The following is a 16,995-nucleotide window of genomic DNA, read 5'->3' as shown; positions in this document are numbered from 1 at the left end:
CTTCATTCCTTTCTGCTTATGTGAACTATGTACAGTATAACCTCATGTAGCTCCACAAAAAAAAAAGAGGTGCATTTAAAAATATTTTTCTGTATTGTCTGGTTTAGTAATATTCCTTTAATGCTTTCAAGATGCTTTACATTCATTCTTAGGCTGAAGAGAACACAGGGATTCCAATAGTGCAATTCCTAGTTGTCTTAGCGGGAGTGGTAAATGTGGTATTTTTAGGAAAGAACAGTTCTGTTAGTAGCTGGGATAGAAAATCCAAATGTAGTTTGAATGTTCTAATTAATATGTGCTCTGGATTCCGCCTACGAATGTATATTAGGGGATCTGTACCTTTTGTTCTGAAAGCCGCTTACACTAAATCTTTATTGTAATGGCTCACTACACTTTATTAGGACCTGGCGGTGCATGAGGATATAAAAATGAAATGAGAGCAAGTTTACCCTGATTTATGAGGTTACACCAGTGACCTCGGTAAAAAACATTACACATAACCTCCTTGTCTGCTCTCCTATTACAATATATCTGCCAGAATACATATAAGTCATAATATTACTTGTAGTGAGCTACTATTACTGTATCCCTGTTGCATCCTTGCCCTAGTTATTTTTATACCATAGAACTATTAAGTAAAGATTATATACTGGTTTGTTACAAGCATAATAGTCCTTGTATGAGAAATACCACCATATAACACATGTTGCTTCCCACCCCCAATTCTTCATCTCTGTAAAAGTCTAATAAATTCAATGAAAACCTGTTGGATAAATGCAAGAATCCCTAAGATATGATCTAGATTTCTAATTGTATATTTTATATTATCCATAATTTATGTATACAGATGCTGGGGTATATTGTACATTATAGTTGGATGATCATGTCTTTCATAAACATTGACATTGGGAACTACCTAGAAAATAAGTAATTGAGCTTCTTTGGGTGGTAAATCAAACTAAACAATATAAATTGTTTTGTTTATACTCAAAATTGATGCAATTATTACTTCTGTTCTTCTTTGCTTTCCTAAAAAGGATCCAAAAAAGAGGCAGAAAATGACATCAGTGGTTACAAGGTTCATAGTGATCTCAGTTGAGATGTGAAGACTTTGCCTTTGAGATTCTGAAGCCAGAGTTCCTCTGTCAATATAGCGCTGTGCTGGTTGCTACCTCATTGGGTCTCTTATTTCAGAGCGAAGATTTACCCAAGTCTACAATGTAACTGAAATTGAGAGGTGGCACAGCCAGTGGACGTGCAATAGGGATTGAGCACGGGAGGGAGTACTGGAGACCGCTGATGAGTTGAAAAGAATTGGTCTATCCACCGGGCTTACCTACATGGACGAGACCTATCCATTGTTTTGATAGAACATACAGTGGCATATATCATCCATACATACCTCCATGAAGAAACTAATTATTTTTCATTTTATACATTTAATCCAGAGTGGCCAGCTATGTTGGAAATTGCAGCAAGATTTTGCTTTTTGATATACAAGAAACAAACTTAAAGCTCCAAAAGTCTTTAAATGTCCTATTCTGATATGGAAAAAGGTCTGTTGGTGTTGTGCTTTCCTAAAGAGGTAATAAAGTTACACCAATATTCACCATAGAACAAAATAGACCCTAAAAAATTGACTTTTATATATATTTTAATAAGTAAAGGACTCAACAACAACAAAGCCCTACATACAAGTAAATTTCAAGCATGGCATCAGGGAAATTATCTATACATCTAGATAGTAGGTAGAGACATTATCTATTGTTCCCTGACAAGATACCCAATGACATCTCAAACTACAATAGCTTGATATTTAAAGATGTCTACACCTCTACATGCCAAAATAACCAAATAAGTATTAGTAAAGTGAATAAAGTGCAAAAAAGTGCAAATATAAACTTGGGTTTAAAATAGAGATGTATCAATCTTAAATGGACATGATGCACAAGAATGTCAATAATAGGGTGGTGTATACCATGGGGATGGCGGGGTGACGCATGTGTTTGTCCATAATTGAGAGAGACTGATGTCTCCCATCGGTCCCTTGAGGATCCCTGGAGAACACAGGGAGAAACGTGCCAAGTTTGTTATATCTATTATAATGTCCAGATTAGGGGGCATATTTTTGGTAGTCCATTTATTAATATTGGCTATCCACTATCAAGTTTGGCTTGGATGCTGTTTGACATATCAACCCAAGACAATTGGGATGCTTAAGGTCTAAATCTATTGTATTGACTATAGATGTGTTCCAGAATGTGGGACCTATAGACTAGTATCTGGTAATTTTTTGTAATATATGGGATAGGGATTTTGTCTTTAGGCACAAAGTGCATTCACTCTTTTGATTTTTGTCCTGTTATCAACATCTATATTTGACATATACCACCTCCCATTGTCCCTATTAATCTGATATAGGGCCAATTGTAGGGTTTTTAGGGTTGCCGACGCTGAGCAGAGGCGCCATACCGTTTGACATTACGGTGCCAACCTCCGGAGCAAGGCAGGGAAAGATAGCAGGGCATATTAGGGAAAGTTTAGCCCCCTGCTTTTTCTCCTCGCTCTATGGTATACAATACTCTACTAATGACGTTCTTGTACATCATGTCCATTGAAGGTTGCTATATCTCGATTTTAAGCCCAAGTTTATATACAGTATGCACTTTTTTTCACTTTATTAACTTTACTAATACCGTTTGGTTATTTTGGCTCTTATGGGTGTAGACACTTTTAGGTATCATGCTATTGTACTATGAGGTGTCGTGTCTGGTAGTAGAGTATCTTGCCAAGTGACAATAGCCACTGTTTCCACCTACTATCTAGATATATAGATACTTTTCTACCATGATGCCATGCTTGCAATTTATGTGGGGATTTGTTGTTGTTGAGTCCTTTGCTTTTTAAATATTAATAAACGTTAATTGGGGGTCTATTTTGTTCTCCGCTTCTAAAGTATATGAGGCCCTGCTCTCTATCTGAATAATAGATTTTGTTTACCAATATTTGCCAGCTTGGCACATGACAAAAGGACGCTTATTTGACAGGCATCGCTTGTATAGTGGTCAGTTGACTTCCTTAACAAATGCGTTGGGAGGTTGACCTTACATATAACTAGTGCACAAAATATGGTGTGAACATAGCCTCTGAAAGATCTGTAAATATAGTAATCATCATTCCAATGAATACTTTTCCATAATATGACATGGCATGCTGGCTAAATTACATGAATGGAAGAAAGCAGTGAGTAGAACGCTCAAAATTTGTACATTATAGTCAGAACTATATGGAACTGGAGATCAAGCTGTTTTTTCTTGTATTTGCGACATAAGGTACTGGTGATATACCCTTTGTGTACAGGTAACATTTATTATGGGTGCCATACTTTAAAAGAAAGACAGTTGGCTATAGTATTTTTTGAAAACTAAAAAGTAATCCAAAAGTATGTCAATACGTGGCCAAATCTCCCCCTACCTGTTTTCCATCCAAAGTGTACAGCTTCTTGACCACTCCAGTCTCCAGTTTAATGGCATCAGTGATATCGGTGAGGACTTGTTCAAAGGAATGGGCCGTCTTCTTGTTGAGAAGGACACGTACAGCCTTACGAGGCTTTACTCCACTTCGAATGATCGTTACCAACTTGGGACGGACAAAGTCCTTGCTCTCCTTGGACTGAGCGTTGTTGCAGGTACCCAGGGACTGTGGGCTCTTTTGAGCAGCAGAAGTCTTCACATTTACTGACCAGTTTGGGTTGACATTCTTTGTATATTCCAGTCTCTTGAAGAAGTTGTCAGATGAACAAACATAGCTTTCTCCTAAAATATATGATACAAAGGTAGAAATTAACCAATTTATGTAACTCCATTTATTTTCTGTGATATTTGTAAATGTAGATATTCTATAGCTCTAAAATATAAATTCCAGTTTGGGATCACTTTTACAAAGCATGTTTGGGGCTTTTATCATGAACAGTTAAAAAAAACCCCAAAGTATACAAGAATTCGGGGGTAAGATTTAATGGCTTTACACCCCTCCCTACAAAATGACCTGTCTAGCAATCTAATATGTGGTGCTGTGGATCATTTGCCACATTTCTATTTTGGCCACATATGGATCGGATTGTTATTGACACATATCGATACACCACATATTACACTCAATGATAACACTAAGCTTCAGATCAGCAGTTTGGACGGCTAAACTTCTTTGCAGCCAATTAAAAGGTAACTAAATTGGGCCCCAAGATGTCAACATGCTGATAGTAACTTAAGTTTATATAGAGGAAGTTGTAAGACTATTACTTAGATTATTGACATTTGTGTTGGATTACTTATTATAGACCCCTAGAGAAAGAGTTTGGTATACAGTATGCGTTCTTTGTTTGGGAACCGTTTCCTAGCTCTGAATCTGTATCAAATCCATATCAATATATGGTAAGCACAACAAGTCCTTGTAATGGAGTCATGCCGCTACTTTAAGCACCCAATAGAAGAAAACATTCTATTTGTTTATATTGAAATAAGGTTCTCGGAGCACTGTGAGTGGGGCCACGTGACATGGACCATCTTTCCTCTGGCCAACTCTGGGTTTTGAAGACACAAAAGAGCATAGTAAAACCAAAAACACTCAGTTTTAAAAAATCACAGTAATCCGCAAGTGCTAGTAAAAAGATGTAAAAAAAAGGGTACTTGGTTGATACGTTTTTTGCAAAAAATGTATATTAAGCTGCTCCACCAAACGTCAAGGTATACCCATACAGAGCAGTCCTCTATATGGGTATACCTTGACGTTTGGTGGAGCAGCTTAGTATACATTTTTTGCAAAAAAACTTATCAACCAAATACCCTTTTTTTTACATCTTTTTACTAGCACTTGCGTATTACTGTGATTTTTTAAAACTGAGTGTTTTTGGTTTTACTATGCTCTTTTTTGTCTTCAAGTTTCTTGGTGGTGTGTGAACATGTTCCTACAGACTTGTTCACTGTGCAAGTAGCCCATGTGTTCCTGTTTCCAACTCTGGGTCTTGCAGTCCCGCTCACAAAATCTGAGAAACTTATTTGCATATAAACTTCAAATGGATACCTAATATAAAAGGTTCTTTCAGACTGGCTAATAGAGGCTCGTTTGTTGGCCTGTTAACACAGGCTGATGAGTACTGGTGGGAACAGAAAAATCATCAATGTGATTGGTCTGTACCCCATACAGACTCATGCTATTGGCAAAAAAAACAAAACAAAGGTTTACAGTGGCAGGGTGCCTATGCGTATAAGTGATCTAAGTATCATTTAGATATAAATAGTGACCCTACAACCAGAAACCTGGACATGTATAGTTAGATGAGGACAGTCGGAAAATCACAGAAGAAAAACAGAGAAAAAAAAGTTGTGGAGGATAAGAATAGGATAATAAAGTGCTAAGTGCTTGGTGCGGAAATCAGCTTCAATAGTAATAAGCTCCAGTCACACAACTCCCTTCATGCACTTTATTACCATCTGGTTGATTTTTTTGTACTTATGATTGACTTATTTTCATCAATTCTGTGATTGGCACTTTATTATTGGTCAGATAATATTTTACAGTTTATGGCAAATTTTTCTTGTCTGGGTATGCACCCTTGTTTTTAACTCTGTGTATACATTGATTTGTTTTTTGTCATTTTATTATTACCTGTGTATTATTGATATTAATAAACATTATTGATTTTCTCATCATACTATGTTTGGACTTTATGGTCAGCTTTTTTTCTCTGTTTTTCTCATGCTATTGGCAACACATCTCCTGTTTACAAAGGGTGATGAGCTTCCGATAACAATGATTTCCATGCTGGCATAAACTGTTCAATCATACAATCAACTATTGTTTTGATTGTTCTCTGGGTATGATCGCTATGTTTACAAGGATCGATAATCAGGAAAGAACATTTTTAGGAAAGCTAGTTCTCAGCCTGTCTGAATGGACATTCAGGCCCCGATTCATCATTGCCTTTGCGCCTATTTTTTGTTTCGTTTTGTATGTTCAGTGCCTTTTTTATTTGCACCCAATTCAGTATTTTATGTGCTCAATTTTTAAACCTGCTGTTCTATTCGTTTCCACTATACACTTGTACTGCTCCCGTCATTTTTGACCAGACCTATTAAAATGCTGTTTTAGCTACTTAAATTTTTTTTTTGAATACCTGTTGCATTATTATACTGCATGTGAGCATGGTTGGTCATTATAAAAAAAAAATATGTAAAAAACTCAATTTTTTTATTTATTTTGTGTTTATAAAGGTTACAAGGGCTTATTGAATTCTGCACATAAATTAATATTTAGAATTGAGAGTCCTCAGTGGTTGATACCTTTTAATGGCTAACTGAAAAGATGGTAACAAATTGCAAGCTTTCGAGACTACATACGTCTCTAGAGACGTATGTAGTCTCGAAAGCTTGCAATTTGTTACCATCTTTTCAGTTAGCCATTAAAAGGTATCAACCACTGAGGACTCTCAATTCTAAATATTTTTCTATCTACTGGCTAACACGGTACCAAGATATATTTCTTTCCTGCACATAAATTACAAATTTGAGCTTAACTAACTAACTAAAACAACAACTACTACTATAACAACTATAACTAACTATAACTAAAATTAACTATAGTATAAAATTTAACTGCGTGCAAACATTTAAAAAAAAAATAGTAAAATTAAAAAAATCAGTTTTTTTCAGAAAATCTTCACATAATTCTATTGTTTACATTCAGGACAACAATAGTACACATGTCTGCCTAGTCCTTTATCACGTCCGGCTTTCTATCTTCTCGATTGCTTATTGCATCATCATTGTGCATTGTGCTCATAAGTATCACTTGTTTATTTTTTTGGGGAACATAAGAAACCACTGTTGTGTCTTGAGTGAAATAAAACATGGAACTATGTACACCTCTTTTGCTGAGAATACCTTGTGGAAGCTCAGGCTTGTTTGCACAGAACTGTACTGAAAGCCAATGTTTTTTTACACTTGTACTGTTCCCGGTCAAAAATGACCGAATAGCATTTTAGCTAATTTTATGGTTTGCATGTGTAAATCTGCACCTAAAACAACTGTTTACTTCATAAACAATAGTAGATGCAATAAGTAGTCTCAAAAGAAATTATAACTCATTTGTTTTACTAAAAAAATGGCTGAAATTAGCTAAAATGCTATTCGGTCATTTTTGACAGGGAACAGTACAAGTGTAAAAAAAAAATGTGGCGCAAAAAATAAACCAAAAAAAAAAAAAAGGACCCTTAAAAAGAACCCCTCAAATTAGGAAAATAGAAGTAACCACAAGTTTCAGAACCGCATAATGAATTGTTTAAAAAATATCAAAGTTCAAAAATGGTCATTTTTGACCAAACAGTACAGCAGGGTTAAGTCTGTTTTATATGCGCTGCCCTGTGTTGTTTTTTTCCACTTTGTGGGCGGACTCTAGGAATTCTATATGTTTAAGTCGCAAAATTTGGGGCATCTTCACTCCAATCCTCCCCCCTTTGTGTATTTTTGAACATGCTCAAATTTTGGCACAGTTTTTGCATCCCATGTAAATGGCAAGGTAGACATGTAGCACAAAAAGTTGCAAAAACAGTTTAAAACAGGAAGAAAGTCCTTTTTTTTTCATTTGGACCAAATTCACGAGTCACAAACCTCATTTTGATGAATTTGTGGCCAAAATTGTAATTAATACCACAAGACAAAAAAGGAAAGTGACTTTAAAAAAATGCCTTAGTCATGTTGGACGGCTTCTTTGGATATTTTGCCTAGATGAAAGCTGCTTTCATTAAATAGCAATAGATAGTTTTTCGTCTTTTCTCTTTGCTACCTTGCATCCCTGTTTTTTCCATTAAACAAATCCCATAGATAAGAGCGGACAAAGACAAAAGTGGGCCTTTGTGCCAGAACAGTATATGGGCCCTGTGCAGTCCAATAATGAGTCGTCGACAGAAGCTTTGAAGGTAGACATGGAGCCCCTAATCTCTCGGCCCTTGTGTGGCTGCACAGGTTGCAGCAATATCATGTCTGCTCCTGCCCATAGCTCTGCAGTATGTATTGTACTGTTTTCATGTCTCCTATTCAGGAATCTCGGATCTTAAAGAGGTTGTTCAAGACTTTTTATTTACTGTGGGCCTAAGTGGCAGATAGTTGCTAACTACCTGCCTGTCGTACTTGGTGCCAGCTTACCACAGTCACTCACCACTCCTGCAGGCGATTCAACTGCTCCTTGCCAACAGAGCAGGTCGTCTTCTTCTGGGCTGCTCTGTTGACTTGGCGTGACTGCCGGCTTCCTGTGCATGATGTTGGCAGTAATGCCCCATCAACAGAGCACCCCGGAAGAGAAGGCAATGATGCTCTGTAGTTGTAGCGTCAGCAGAAGCCACTGAATTGCCAGCAGGTGCGGTCTGTGTTAGCAACTGCCTACCTGCTAGTCCCTAGGCACATTGCAAAAAAACCCCTCCTGGATAACCCCTTTAAGAGCCTTGAATGATTAAACTGTCTCTTTAATCTTTCAATACTACATTTTATCAGAGCACTATTTCAGAAGAGGTTTACGTCAGATCCCATTTATATTAATAATGACACAAAATCATCCCCATTTTTAAATAACCAGTGACCCTATTATATTACACTCCATGTAAAACATTAGCCATTTACCTATTTCAGATCTCTAATGACTGAATGTATCTCTGTTAATGGAAAGACAAGGTATCCGGCAGCGGGCGACTATTGTATTGCGGCTGTGAAAGGTAAACCTGATTCTGTTACCATAGAAACAATGCGAGTGCTAAACAGCGTTCTACAATAGGCTCCCTCCAAACATGTCTGCAGCGACAAGACGGGTGACAGACCTGCAGGTCTATTAATGGCATTTATTTATGCTACAGAAGAATAAGCTTTGGAAAAAAAGCGAGATTGATCCTACACATAACTGGGCCTATTTCCTAACATTTCTGGAAGCATAGGAAAAACTGGGGCTTCTTATAGGATTAGCATTGCTTGCCAGACCCTCTAAACACATATCATACACATCCATTTTAATTTCTTCCCGGCCTCAATGGGATTTGCAAATTAATTGGAGCGCTTTTTAGCTCTGCCGAAAAAGAGCACATGCTTATCTAAACAGCCCCTTCATTGCAGAGGCCTGTATCCTATTCATGAAATCTCTACTGCGTGACTGTCGAAAAATTCTGCCATATCCCTCCCACTCTAATTTATAAATATATATGCAAAAAAAATTATATTTTATACCTCCCTGCCAGTACGGCCCGCAGCACTTACCGCATAAACGCATTCCCTTTTATAGAGTAATAACGAAGCATTACAGATCGGGAACTCGGATTTATTTGTAATTATAAATGGAAATCATTAATAGCCCCCGCCGCTAATTACTCTGTAAATATTCTTTCTATCGATGTCTATTTCAGTGCATTGCCTTACGTTTTCATCTTATAAATGGCTGCCATATTTCCTATAAGCGGATGATGCAGTGAGGGGTTCACGGGGGGCATTTTCGGTTTACAATTAGCCTTCTGTAGTCCACAATGACACATTGAAAATATAGGTCAGCGTCATTTAAGAAAGGGTTCAATGACTTGACTGAATTTGGCATTGACTCCTCTAAATAAGTGACTCATACTTCCATTACAAGCTGTCAAACTTGAAGCTTACATGGTGGACAATTGGGCTCAGTGACTTGCGGTACTATTTATGAGTATGTAAGGAAAGTTATGCACCTTTGGGAATAATACATGCAGGAGGAATCAGGGGTGCAACAAGTCAGCAGCCAAACAAGGAACAGGACCATATTCCACTAGGACCACGATCAGCATGACAAATTTATCATATTTAAGGTTTATGATTATTTGTCCCCTACCCTTGCCATAGGCTTATTGAAAATTTCTTTCTTGCTTTTGTCTCCCTACAATTTACATATATACTTTCATTCCCTTCTCCATCATCTGAGAGGTGGGACTATGCCAACTATCCTGGTAGTTACACCCATGGAGGAAACACTTAAAGGGAATTTGCCATCCAAAACTGACAGTATAAACTAATTAAAAAGGACTCTAGGGAATTCACTCACTATAAAAATTGCACCTTTAGTGTTCTAAGCACTGAAATGTAATCATATATGCTAATAAAGGTGCTTGATGCACCTTTGGTATGGTCAAGAGGGTCAGTACACCATCCAGTGGCCTTGCATGCCCCACCTCCCTCACTGGTTATTGACAGCATTGGCTTGCCGCAGTTTTTTCTTCAAACAGTGCTCTGTCAACTCCCACTGAGGGAGGCAAGGACATGCGAAACCACCGGGTGGAAAAGTGCACTGATCCTCTTAGCCACACCAACTTCAGTTTCTGCATAACAGAATCATGAATTTAGAACCATAAAAATGCGATTTTAATAGGGGCTATATCCCTACAAGGCTATGTGGTTAGTTTATACTGTGGCTTTGGCCTGACACACTCCATTCAAAAGGTTATTGTCATCACATTGCTCAAGAATGGAATGTTTTTTAGTTTTCTGCTTGTTGCTTATTATTATTATTCATTTTTATAGCGCCATTTATTCCATGGCGCTTTACATGTGAACGCGGCAAATATAGACAAGTAAAATAAGCATGAGTAAAACAAGGCACACACAAGTACAGAAGGAGAGAGGACCCTGCCCGCGAGGGCTCACAGTCTACAGGGGATGGGTGAGGATACACTAGGTGAGGGTAGAGCTGGTCATGTGGCGGTTCAGTATACTGGGGATCGCTGCAGGCTGTAGGCTTGTCGGAAGAGGTGAGTCTTCAGGTTCCTTTTGAAGGTTTCCGTGGTAGGGGAGAGCCTGATGTGTTGGGGTAGAGAGTTCCAGAGTATAGGGTTGCTTAGTTGTTTACCACCCATTGATAACATGTAGTGCTTACAAGTGCTTTCCAATAGACATTGTAAGCACTGATCAGGAGCTTTAGGGATCATTGAGGAGCCACTATGCTTCTCCGATCCTGCAGATGGTGCCATTGCTTGCAGTATCAGAGAGCCCACAGTTTGGGCCAACAATGCCGCTGGTGTTATCTGTCACTCAAGCAGGAGCATGCCACCCACATTAGCGGGAAGCTTGCGGGCTGGACAGTGCTGCATTCCACAACCTATTTTATGGGTCGTCTTATGAAGACAACGTTGGCATGCTAATATAATCCCAAGGATAAACAGTCACACTCAGAATTCCTTTAAGTTCCAAACAATTTAGAATTTTATTTTCAAATCACCAAAATTAAATGATTCACCGCAGTTGAGACAATAAGGTATTCCAATGGTATAAGTTTCGACCCACTGGGTCTTTATCAAACCTTACTCATACTAGAAAGGCAAGGAGAGGAAATATTTCATGAGATGTGCTGGAGTCCCATTAGGGGCTACTTGTATGCTGCATCTAGAGATTGCGGTGCTAATATAGTTTATCATAGAGAGTCTCCATTTGAGACCACATCTGTGAGCCAGATTTATAGAGCCATTCTAGAAGAGCCTAGTGGACCCAAGCCAGATATCTATATATTATATAGCCGGCCATTTATGCGGCTGTTTAAGGGCATCAGCTTCCCCCAGTAGTAACAGTTGATTGTTGAGGGTTAAATAAATGTTTGAAAATGTCCCTATAGTCAGAGGATAAAATATAAAGGGGACTTTTTCTGTAATTAATATGTATTGGAGACTCCTAAAATACTTTTCAGCCATCAAACTATCAATCTTTCCAGGGCAATTATCACTGCAGAGCAAATTGTAAACCAGTATCTATGTTTCCAAAATGAATTATTGTTCTTTAAATGGGATCCGTTCTCTCAGATAACCATGGAAAATTATATCTTGGAAATTTGCCATACATCTCACTTTTATGGTATTCCTATAGGCATATGCAAATATGGGCAATTAAGTTAAAGGGGTATTCCCATCTCCAAGATCCTATCCAAATATGTAGTAGGTGTAATAATAATAATATTAGCAAATACCTCTAATTAGAAATGTAGTAAAGCTTTTCTGATTCACTATGTCTCTTTCCTCATGTGTAGACATTGCAGGACCTTAGGTATCCATGGTTACGACCACTAGCAACTAGGTAACTAACTGTCGCTATATCACAGGTCGTAACCATGGATACTAAAAGTCATGCAATGCCTGTACATGAGGAAAGAGACATAGCAAATCAGAAAAATATACTACACTAGATTGTGGCCCGATTCTAACGCATCGGGTATTCTAGAATATGCATGTCCCCGTAGTATATGGACAATGATGATTCCAGAATTCGCGGCAGACTGTGCCCGTCGCTGATTGGTCGAGGCAATCTTTATGACATCATTGTCGCCATGGCAACCATTATGACATCTACGTCAATACTGTGCCCGTCGCTGATTGGTCGAGGCCTGGCGGCCTCGACCATTCAGAGACGGGGGATGTCTATGTCCTTTATGACATCATCGTCGCTGTGCCCGTCGCTGATTGGTCGAGGCCTGGCGGCCTCGACCAATCAGAGGCACGGGATTTCTACGTCGATGATACTGTGCCCATCTCTGATTGGTCGAGGCCTAGCGGCCTCGACCAATCAGAGACGCGGGATTTCCAGGACAGACAGACAGGCAGACAGACAGAAAGACAGACAGAAAGACAGACGGAAAAACCCTTAGGCTATTATATATATAGATTTCTAATTGGAGGCACTTACGGTACTAATATTATTATTATTACACCTGCTACATATTGGGATAGGATCTTACAGATAGGAATACCCTTTTAATTTCTCTCTCCACGCGAATATTTCTCCTTATAAAGGTAAAGGACACATTGCTCCCATGACAGATGGTAGCTATAGAAGTTGTCTCATGAAGATAACCCTTACACATGTGTCCTGTCAGGCACTTATGAAGATTGCATGGCTGGAACTTGTGAGAGAGTGTGTTGCTGGCACGGACCAATTTGACAAATTCGATGCATTTTAAGACTGTCTAGTCTAAGTTTGCACTGTCCAAGAAATGGCCAATTTTAATAACTGAATATCATTGGAAATTCCTGCAAGTTAAAGGGACTCTGTCACCTGAATTTGGCGGGACTGGTTTTGGGTCATATGGGTGGAGTTTTCGGGTGTTTGATTCACCCTTTCCTTACCCGCTGGCTGCATGCTGGCTGCAATATTGGATTGAAGTTCATTCTCTGTCCTCCATAGTACATGCCTGCACAAAGCAATCTTGCCTTGCTCAGGCGTGTACTATGGAGGACAGAGAATGAACTTCAATCCGATATTGCAGCCAGCATGCAGCCAGCGGGTAAGGAAAGGGTGAATCAAACACCCGAAAACTCCGCCCATATGACCCAAAACCAGTCCCGCCAAATTCAGGTGACAGGTTCCCTTTAAGGGGTTTTCCGGCCTAAGGCTATGTGCACACGTTCAGGTTTTTTCGCGTTTTTTTTCGCATTTTTTCGTGGTAAAAACGCTATAAAAACTCATTTAAAACGCATACATTATGTATTCTATCATTTAGAATGCATTCTGCATGTTATGTGCACATGGATTTCGCGGAAAAAAACGCATCGCGGTAAAAAAATGAGCATGTTCATTATTTTTGCGGATTTTCTGCGTTTTCCCCGCAATTCTATACATTTGGGAAAAAACACACAAAACGCACCAAAAACGCATCAAAAACGCATCAAAATCGCGGTAAAATCGTGGTAAAAACGCATGCGGATTTCTGGCAGAAATGTCCAGTTTTTGTCAGGAAAATTTCTGCAAGAAATCCTGACGTGTGCACAAACCCTAAGACTACAAGTCTGCAATCATTCTATGTGACTGCAGACTTGTGAAACCTCACATTGCGCACACTGTGCGCTGTGAGGATTCTGCAGTGACAGTGCTGGGAGAGGCGGGCTTGAGGACAAGTATGTGATTTGCATACATACGTTCACGTGCCGACTAAAGGAGGGCGGTTTCATTCAATGCAACTGTATTGAGCAAGACCAGGAATGTAGCCAGAAGTATGCAAATTTCATACATGCGGTCATATGACTGCCCGCTCCTGCGTCGTCAGCACCAGAGAATCCTTACAGCAAACGGTGTGCACGATGTGAAGATTCACAAGTCTGCAGTCACTGAGAGTGACCGCAGACTTGTAGCCTAAGGCCAGACAACCCCTTTAAACTCCACGATTTGCAAGATGTGAATTCTAGCTTTATAGCTCTCTCTTTTAAAGATTAGTGGGGATCCTATCAGACCACCATTGTTCAGGAAATTATCTTTGCGATGCGCCATCACTTTTGGATGGAAAAAGTCCTTTATTATCACGAGCAACTTTATTTTCTTGTAATAATTGCAGAACACCATGGCATTTGTTAAAGAAAACATTGTGTGCAATAATAAATATAACATTTGTGTAACTTTAGTTATAAACCAGTATACAATCAGATCCAGGGTGTATTAGATCATGTTTTCCTTAACACTGTTGCAAGGTTAAACAGATTGTCCGTCCAGTTCCTGCCTACTAATATAAACTATGATCCATGAAATGACATAGGGAAGACATTGTCATGGAAAAACTCAGCCACCTGCCTTTACAATGCAAAATCTGCCTTTTTTTTACTTGGCAAGGCAGCCTTCCAGGCAGAGGGATGCTGATCTGCCAAGTCAGCAGAGAAAAGGACAGATGGCCCAATAGTAATGGCAGAACAGAAGACGCAGTGAGACTAATGACTGATTATACGCTTTTTTCTTATATGGACATCAAAGAAACTTTCAAATGTTACATTGCTAATTCACTGCACTTATACAGGCATAAAGCAAACGTGGAAATTCCGTTACTGTCTTAATACCTTAATGGGTTTATTACTTTAGGTGTCATTTGCACGACTTTAAGTGTCTTGATTTAAAAAGTTGCAAATAGTGTAAATTGCGAGAGGTTTTTATGTTAACTTTACTAATTGTGTCCATCAAGGTTTTGGCTAAAAATGAAAATACATCCATAGGCTGCTCTGGATCCCACAAACATTTGAAGGTAGATTTTTCTAATTAACATTATTTTTGCTATCCCATCTTTGTTATCCGATATATCTCATTATGTTATCACTAAGTGTTACCTGTGTGATGCTTTTACAGTGATGTTTTTATTGCATTCCATTAAATTATTTTTTCCACCAAATACATTGTTAGTATATTAATTATTTTTTGTAAATTTCTCATAGTTATCAAAGCATGTTGAAGTGTTCTTTAATGGAAACATCCCACACCAGAGATACTAAATATGGATGTAAAATTTGACAGTATGTTAAATCTTATGTCACTAGCATTACAAATGTATCCTCATTAAGGTCCATTAAAAGGAACCTATCAACAGGTTTCGTACCCCCAACTAATATAATCTATATTGTGTCACTCTAATGCTGAATAAATCCATACCTTTGTTTTAGCAATCCATGTTTCCTTTTCACATAAATTCCTTTTACACTTTTCATGCTAATAAGCCACAAGTGCAGGGGCTTGACCCTGAACTTACAATTCTCCGGCCACTTTTTTTTCTATGCCTGCCGCCAGACTCCCTTCACAGATTGACAGGTCACTCTTCTCTCAGCAACCTGCTCCTTAACCCGAAAGTTCTGCAAGCAACATCATTCCTGAAGGGGTACATGCGCAGTAAGGTCCTGAGGACTTACGAGAGCTGGTCTATTGATCTGTGCATAAGCCCAACCCGGGAATGATGGTGCTAGCGCGAGATATCAGGCAGGGGAACAGCCCCTTGCACATGTGTACCATTAGTATATAAATTGAACAAGGGATTTCTCCAGGTATGCTTTTCTCTGAAAAACTCAGGCATTTCAGATAAAATATAGTTTGAAAAGTCTATCAGGGACCATAGGGAGAGAGGTGACTATTCTGGTGCAGGCATCATCCACCTTTGATTGAAGGCCTCTCCCGTATGTTCATATAGGAAAAGACCTTTCAATTATGCAGCTAAGCTCCAATTGATGGTGCCTGTGGTTCGAGCAGCATGAATCTAGGTAGACGTTCCCTTTAAGTTGGGTTTGAAATCAGAGCTCAGGGCATGCCCGTCAAGTTCTTCCAGACTAATCTGGTGCTACAATTAGAAAGTCCAGTGTTTTTTGTAATATTATTAAATGCACTAATACTTCCCCTTCCGGGTTCAAAAGAGCCGAGCTCAGGCTACCAAAGTACCACACTATTACTCCTCTTCCATAAAACTTGGCAGTGGTCACTGTTGGCACTGTGCATCTGACCAACAAATATTCTTCTGGCTTCTGCCAATTCAAGATTCGCGTATCAGACTGCCGGTAGAGGAAATGTGATTCGTCACTCCAGACAACGTATTTCCACTGCCCTACAGACCTTCAAAAAGATAATCTCAAACTGAAGTGCTGAGCCATAGAAATCCAATATATGAAGGACTTAGGGCCGGCGTCAGCACCCGGTGAACCAGAGCAAGTTCCGGGGCCCTGGACAGATGGGGGGACTACTCGTCATCAAGGTCATCATCACGAGGCCCGTAAGTCGGGGGGCAGCGCTGGCACCGGGTACTGCCCCTTAAACTGTTTCACTGATTCCTCACTGATGTCACTGCAGTGAGCCCTTTGTGCAGCGAGTCAGAAGACACTGAGGAGACCGGAGCAGCAGAGACTGGAGCAACGGGTAACGGGTTGAAGTGAGTACTTGATTATTTCTTTTTCAATGAATGGATCATTATAAGTGGTCCATTCTACAATAAGGATCAACACATGGGGTCATGTTATTGTATGGAACAATATATAGGGCCATTATACTGTATGGAGAAATATATGGGGCCCATTATACTGTATGGAACAGTAGACGGAGCCCATTAGAATGTATGGAGTAATATATGGGGCCCATTGTACTATATGGAGCAATATATGGGGCCATTTTACTGTATGTAACAAAATATGAGGTAACTATACTGCACGTACCAATATATGGGGCACAT

At 39.2% G+C, this 16,995-nt stretch overlaps 1 protein-coding gene across 1 annotated transcript in view; it reads right to left on the bottom strand.

Moving 5' to 3' along the window:
* DCX (doublecortin) overlaps positions 1-16,995 on the bottom strand; it is a 146,197-nt gene that overhangs the window by 103,896 nt on the left and 25,306 nt on the right. Inside the window, exon 3 of the mRNA XM_069747117.1 lies at positions 3,475-3,815. Within this exon, the coding sequence (XP_069603218.1) occupies positions 3,475-3,815 (341 nt within the window). The remainder of the gene's footprint in view (positions 1-3,474; positions 3,816-16,995) is intronic.

Source organism: Ranitomeya imitator, chromosome 2 (assembly GCF_032444005.1).
Source record: "Ranitomeya imitator isolate aRanImi1 chromosome 2, aRanImi1.pri, whole genome shotgun sequence".
Classification (NCBI taxonomy): Eukaryota; Metazoa; Chordata; class Amphibia; order Anura; family Dendrobatidae; genus Ranitomeya; species Ranitomeya imitator.
The sequence above is the reverse complement of the archived record's forward strand: the minus strand, read 5'-3'. Positions and strand labels throughout refer to the sequence as shown.